This window comes from Temnothorax curvispinosus, unplaced genomic scaffold, assembly GCF_003070985.1.
Source record: "Temnothorax curvispinosus isolate PA1 unplaced genomic scaffold, ASM307098v1 QBEX01001725.1, whole genome shotgun sequence".
Lineage (NCBI taxonomy): Eukaryota > Metazoa > Arthropoda > Insecta > Hymenoptera > Formicidae > Temnothorax > Temnothorax curvispinosus.
In genome coordinates this window covers 6,020-13,868 of record NW_020211505.1, presented here as the reverse complement: position 1 = coordinate 13,868, position 7,849 = coordinate 6,020, and the positions used below count along the sequence as shown (strand labels likewise).

The 7,849-nt window shown below is 29.7% G+C and overlaps 1 protein-coding gene across 1 annotated transcript in view; it reads right to left on the bottom strand.

Annotated features, from left to right (window-relative positions):
* Positions 1–6: 6 nt before the first annotated feature.
* Positions 7–7,849, bottom strand: part of LOC112468001 — an 8,238-nt gene continuing 395 nt past the window's right edge. Inside the window, exons 2-3 of the mRNA XM_025036992.1 lie at positions 6,759–6,996; positions 7–346 (exon numbers count right to left, since the gene is read on the bottom strand). Coding sequence (XP_024892760.1) covers positions 336–346; positions 6,759–6,996 — 249 coding nt within the window. The 3' untranslated portion in view covers positions 7–335. The remainder of the gene's footprint in view (positions 347–6,758; positions 6,997–7,849) is intronic.

Below are 7,849 nucleotides of genomic sequence, written 5' to 3'. Positions count from 1 at the left end.
CTGTTTCAGGCGGATGCATTATAGTAGTAGTACATGAACCGCTAAATACTGTATTAGTACGAATTGAAATTCGTATTGCACATAGCAAATCTTGACGTGAAATATTCATTTGAATATTGTATTGGTTGTTTTCTCCAAATGGTGGAGAATCTAATGTATCTACGATTGCAGCAAAACGTCCAAATTGATCAATTTCCCATGTATAGTCAGACGTAGTCACTTTAAATCGTGTTTGAGAATGGCTCTTGGTATACAAAGGTAAAAATGGTGAAGATACTGTCTGCTCCTTTTTCGGGACAATCTCATTGTCAGTATAATTCGCATGTTTCATTCCTTCAGACCACATCTGGAAATAATTAACTTACTTATAAATGATGAAAATGAGATCAACATCAAAATATCCTGAAAGTCGCTATGCTTTTTATAATAAAATAGATTAAATTTCAAACAAATATTCTAACATGTAATAACGCGTATACATCATGTATAGATGTATAGATAAGAGTCACTTGAAATTGAATTTAACTTAAAATACGTATAAAATTTTTGGGACAACTTTAATATATCTTTTTTTAAATAAAACCCAGGTAGAAGAAGCACATGTCATTTTGACATCAATTGACGTCAAAAGACGTCAAAATGACAGACTTTTGACGTCAAAATGACATATGCTTTCTATCTGGGAAATAACATTTTATGTTAGACAACCACAAAAAAGAATTGAATAAGTAAATAGCCGTTTTACGTCAAATTTCAAGAATGATTACTAAACTGCTTTCTTTCTTAAGTCTTACACGATCTATAATTCCCGTTAATTTAAGAATAAACTTTTATTTATAATTTTACACTTCATGCATTTTGATATACATATACGTATAAGTTCAATTCTTAAAATGCTTTTTATATTTATTACGTATAAACAGGATTCTATCCTTGAATTCTGATAAAAGTAATAGATGCATGTGAAGTAGACTCTTTGCATTAATCATTTTTAATTGTATTCAAATTACACATGCTAGTAGAAATGTGATTTGATACGTGTATGAATTTATGCATTTTCTTTGCTATGTAGAATGCGTGGAATTGTTGCTTATTTAGGAAATGTCATAATTAATTCGTTACACATCAATGTTTTATGTGTTTCCTAACGTTCTAATAAAACACGTAGTCAACGAAGTTGAGAAAAAAAACTGTTAAAAACTTACTGGATTTTCCTTGAGCACTTGCTTATTAAATGCCATATTTGCTTATGCGTATTTGCTTTTCCGCTGAATCTTGATCAGTCACACTTAAGATCTTGCGTTTTTCTAATGATATGCTAATATTCCAACACCGTCCAGATAATAGCATTTATTAGACTAATGCGTGTATGTAGTACAGACGTGGCAACTGATTTCCTTTATTTCCTTTTGTCAAATCAAGTTTCCAAACTACTGCGAATATAACGTCGAGGTAATCCGAGAGATAATGCGAATGAACAAACAAACATGGCCACTGACTCGTGTAGATTCGAACCTCGACTCATCCATAAAATGTAAGCCTGTTCGTTTTAACTGAACTTCTTGCACAGGTCATCTCTTCTCCTTTTCTCTCCAATGTGAAAAGAAAAAGAAGAAAGATAAATAGTGCAAGAAGTTCAGCTAAAACGAACAGCCTAGTGGTGGGAGACACGCATCCTAAAGCCTTTTGTGTCCACGTTGCTAGAAATCGCTCCGAGATCTCAAACGGAGAAAGAATTGACCATTCACATTTAAACAATTGGCTCAATTGACCAATGCAATTGGTTAATTCTTTCTCCGTTTGAGATCTCGGGGCGATTTCTAGCATGGACACAAGAGACCGCTGTTCGTGTTATCTAAACTTCTTGCACATTGCAGTTCATTTATTCTCTTTTTCTTTTCAACGTGAAAAGAAAAAGAGGAAAGATGAACCGCGGTGCGAGAAGTTCAGCTAAAACAGGCCTAAGGCTTAAGAGAGAGAAAGAGCTACGTATGTATGTAACACACACACGTGACACATCATGCGACACAAATTTTTTACGGCTACTCTCAATCTCAATACAGTAATCTAGTGCTAGTCATAGGATTCTTTTTGATTTATTATGGCTTACAAGGGAACAACCATTCTTTGATCCCTCAAATTTTGCTAAATTTTTAATATGTTACAGAGTACACTCATTAACTAATACAAGATATATATAGTAACTCTGTCCAATGCGCAATAGTTTATGGAATATTAATGTTCAAAATATGTATTTTTTTATATCAATGATAAATAAATTATGCTTATACAAAGAAGTTGCATTTATAAAATGCGCTTGGTTAAATTATGTGTTTGAAATGTTTCTATGACAGATAGCATCCAAAAAGGTATATACAATGTGATCATGATATTGATTGTGCTTAAATTGAAAATTCCGACACTAAAATTCAATTAATTGTTATGTAATGTATTTTTGTTAATTGTGATGTACTACTTTGCAACGTCATTATCATTATGTTTTTTCTTCTTATATATATAGATAATTATTATGGTACATAAATAAACTTTATTTTGTAGAATTTTAAAACAATTACACGCACACGACAAATTTTAAACATTAATATTTTATAAACTATTACGCATTGGACAGAATTACTGTATCTTATATTAGTGAATAAGGTGTACCGTAATATATTAAAAATTTAGCAAAATTTAAAGGGTCCGCAAGGGTTGATTGTTTCTTTATTCAGTTTCAGTATAAGCAAATAAAATCTTATGACGCTTTTCAACCAATCAGATTTATGTAAAATGCTTATTCGAATCCTGCATTAATTTGGCTCTGGAAACTGTGTAAAAATCAATTAATCCACTGCTTTATAAGGGCTCATAGAACGATCAAAATATGTCCAGATATATTCAAATATACTCGACTGAAACAATGTTCAATAATAAATATTGTCATATGACGGATGATGAAAATACAGCCTGTTTCTGCTTTTCTCTTTTTATCTTTAGTAAGGATATTTGTTCGCGTGACGTGTGAGGAAGGAAGATGGATGATGCCGAGTTATGTAGAGTTATGTAGGAACGTACAACACTGATGCAAATTAATATATAATAAGCGTAACGTGTCACTTTACTAAACAGCCTAAACATATACAAAAGGGAAAAAGAAAAATTTACATGAAGTTTAGAATTTTATAAAAAAGGTAGACCGAACGGCGTGTCCCGGATCGAATTCATTTAGAGTTACCTTTTCGTTTACTGTAATTTAGACTGCTCGTGACCAAAAGTAGGTAATGACTGACGACAATTGACTGATGATTGACCGACGTAAGAAAGTCTTGCGATTTTTTATATTTGAAATGAATAAAAAATATACAGAAACTTTGGACTCTTGGCAACAGCGAACGGAAATGATAGATCTATTTGCTTCTCATCGGGGGGGATCGGGAATGACTAACAATAAGTTTGCGAACACGGCGAGAATAGCGACACGATTCAGTCTTGATTACGTTTGAAATCAACATCGGTTCAAATCATCGATTGCCGCAGAAGTTCCGAGAACGGTTCAAGTTTCGTTATGATAAACGTTGAAAAGAAAGTCGATAAAATGTCGCAACGCCTGCTATGAATCTATGGGCCAAAGCACATATGACAGTCGTAGTCGTGGACGTAAGTAACGCACAAGCTTTGGCGTATCCTGATCTGTCAGGTCGGGGACTACGACCGTCGTATATCGCTATCGCTACGCCATGTTATGTGCTTTGGCCCTATCGCTATTTTTACGCTATCACAATCTCGAATACTTATTTTTATTTTTATTCGATAAATCTGAAAATGATTATTTATCATTGCTAAAGTCTGTCAATATATCTTCTTCCAGTAAATTAATATTTTGTATAAAATTTACACAATCGCCGAAAGGAACTAAATAATTAGCTGCTAGATTTACATGAAGAACTTTTATAACTCACAACTGTTTTCATTGTGACACACAATAAAATTAACTTCAAAATACTAAAATATTTTATTAAAGTTTTGCGCGGTCAAGTTTTGCCGTAATAATAATAATGAGTAAAAAGATAAGAAAAGATAAATAAACGAACAAATATTCGATGAATGATATATTACAAACCACCTTTGTTATGTGTACATAGAATACATTACATTCTCGCTTTACCTAACCTGACAGATCCAACATTATATTTCAACAATATTATTGTTTAGGAATAAATTTCTTCTACACGGTTACAGAGTTTTCATTGTTCTCTCACACTTTGCCTTAACTTTTATTTTCATATTATTTTCCTTCTCCCAAAGCGACAATATAAAGGGACAAAAAAATTTTATTTCGAATTAAGCGCAAAAACTAGATTAATAAAAGATACAAAACTAACTAAAAAAATCGTTTTATTTTTATTTTTAAAGCAAATCTAGATTTCTAAATAATAGATTATCAAATTTAATTTGTGTAGCTTTATATTATTTGTTATTTGTGTAGATTTATAATTTTTGTGAAGCATTTTCTTTCATCTCTAGATGGTCGGACAGTATATCCATTAAATCAGATATCTTTATATATAATTGACCAACATTATATGTCTCCGCAATAGAAACAAAGATAAATAAACTGTCAGAAAGTAAAGATAAATAAACTGTCAATAAGTTTATTGAATTTTTTTTTTACATATTTATATTAAGGAATAATTATGGATTTGATTCTGTTTTAATGTAATCGCATTTTATTGAACCTCAATTAATGACAATATCGAAAATGTATAATTACCGTACACATTTAAAAACAAAAATTAGAGGAACGGGGGTAGCCCCGGACAGTGGGTAGTCCCGCGTATCTATGGCCATTGTTTAAACATTAAGCGACAATTATATAAAATTTTATTTCAAATTAAGTGCAGAAACTAGATTAATAAAAGATACAAAATTAACCAAAAAGATCGTTTTATTTTTATTTTTAAAACAAATCTAGATTTTGAAATATATAAGTTATCAAATTTAACTTAAATTTGTGTAGCTGACCTCTAATTTATGTAAACTTTCTTTTTCCATCTGCAGATGATCGGATCGTACATTTCTATTAAATCGAATATCTCATCTCTATACATAATTTACTCAACATCACTTTATGTTATTGAATTATAAAGAAAAATAAAATAACGAAATATAAGTTTACTTATTCTTTTATTTACATATATTAAGCAATAATTATGAATTTGATTCTGTTTGATCAATTTAATCACATTTTATCGAACTTTCAAATTAATGACAATATCGAAAACGTATAATTGCGACAAATACTAAAAAACAAAAATAAAGTTTAAATTTATGAAAAATTAACTCGTTAAAAAGGTAGTTGCTAAAGACTCTGACATCATTAATATATACACAGGATGATCTACAGAACGATTGGAAATTTTAATAAGATATAGAGTACTAATAAAATTAAATTTAAAACCACTTATAGGTAACATAAAATTGTAAAGATTTATATTTTTTATTTCCTTTTGTTTTAGATCAACCTGTTTTAGATCAAACATGAGAAAATTAGAACTGAACTATACTCCGTCCAACGAGAGACACTCTCAATCTCTCGTTGGACGGAGTATACATTAAGTATAATTAATAATAAATTCATTCGTACATTTAAACTTAAATAACAAATTATTTTTAATGTATAATAATACGTATTTGCTCGCAAATTCTTATACACATAAACAATAAAAATTATAATATATTTGTGAAAATAAAGGAAACATGTTTATAGATTAAATAAGAAAAATATCTTTATCATATTTTATGAATTTATATTTAAGACGGCAATATTATAAATCGAATACTAATCGACATAAAATTTTAATTAATTATCAACATTAATAAAAAGAGATGATTAATATTGATTTCAAGCGTGTTTTACATTTTCCTTTACTTTCTGCATTAATTTTATTTTGATTGTAAACGAGTTCAAGATTTTTTAGTATTTGTAATTTCTTTTGTATGAAACTTAACAAAATTTGCCGAATGCACTTCTAAAAATTTTGCATTACACGAAGACGCAAGCTGCATAAGTTCTACGGCATTCTCAATCGTAAGACTGCGTAACAAATAATGTTCACATGTCAATTTCAAAGCTAGTACATCATATTTATCAGCTGTTGTCAATAATTTTTTAAGCATGTCATAATCACACTGATCTACTGAACCAGTAATAATATATAATAAAATCTGTCTAAAAGATTCTACTTCATTATCTGTTACTAATTCATTTGTCATATTTTTTTCTTTTCCCTCATGTGTAAGGTAAATATTCTTAAAGTAGCTACTGTTGGTGGCATACAACAATTCTCTCGATACAACATACTGTTCTTCTCTTACTAGAAATTTGATTGATTCCTCATCTTTAGATTTCTCGTCAAAGATCAAATTTTCAAAATATCTAGCGTCTTCTGAAAAATCTGTGTATTGTTCCAGAACTGTTTTATGGTCCAGATTATGAAAAATTTCAAACTTGCAATGTACGTACAATGTAAGAGTATCTGAATAACTAAATTCGTGAACTGTCGAGATTTCATTTAACAATGTCATATTCGATATATGTCCTGAAACGACATTTTCTGACGTATAATGAAGAGACGTAGTGTATAACGATATAGTAGTGGTACATGAACCGCTAAATGTTTTACTAGTAAGTATATAAAATTTTAATACATGTTTTGTATCAGCTTGACGTGAAACATTCATTTGAATCACGTATTTACCTCTGTCTGGAAACGGTGGAGACTTTATCATACTCATATTAGGAAGACACATAAATTTAGGTAATTGATCAACTTTCCATGTATGGTCAACTATAGTCGACTTAATCTGTGTTTCAGAATAGCTCTTGATATACGAAGGTAAAAATGGTGAAGATACTGTCTGCTCCTTCTTTGCCCCAGTATAGATATTTTCATCTTCTTCAGAACTATCTGTAGGATCATTTCTAGATCTCCACATCTGGAAATAATTAATTTACTTATAAACAATTAAAATAATCAACATTAAAATGTCCTGAAAAAGTCTCTATGCTTTTTATAATAAAATAGATTAAATAAAATAGATTGAATTTCAAACAAATAACCTAACATGTAATACGCTTACACGCTCAGGTAAGAGCCATTTGAAATCGGATTTAATCACAGACTTCTACATATGACCCCAGAACGCTAACTCGTATATGGCAGTTATCTTTACTGTGAAATAGAAAATCATTTAACCGTTGTCTAAAAATACAACGATATATCGTATAGAAGTCTGTGGGTGTAACAAATATAATAAAGTGAAAACATATAGAAGTCTGCGAATTTAACTTAAAAAAACATAAAGATTTTTGGGACACTTTATATTTAATATATCTTTCTTTAAATAAAAATAACATTGTTATGTCAGACAATCACAAAAAAGAGTTAAATGAATAGCCAAATTGTAGGAGAAAACTTAAACATGATTATTTTCGTTGATCAATTTAATAAATACTTGAAAGTTATGACTTTTGTCATATTTGTGTCAAATTCCAAGAATTATTAGTAAGCTGTTTTCTTGCTTAAGTCTTACACGATCTAATATAAATCCCGTTAAATTTAAGGAGAGACTTGTATTTATAATTTTATCCCTCTTCATGCAAATTAATGTATATATAAGTCTAATTTAACATTTTTAAAATGTTTTTTATATTACATATAAACAGAGTACTGTCTTGAATTCTGAAACTTGAATTCTGATACAATAGGAATAGATTCATCTGAAGTGGACTTCTTGCATTAATAATTTTCAAATACTTTTACTTCGCCAGTGAGTAGTGAAATTACAA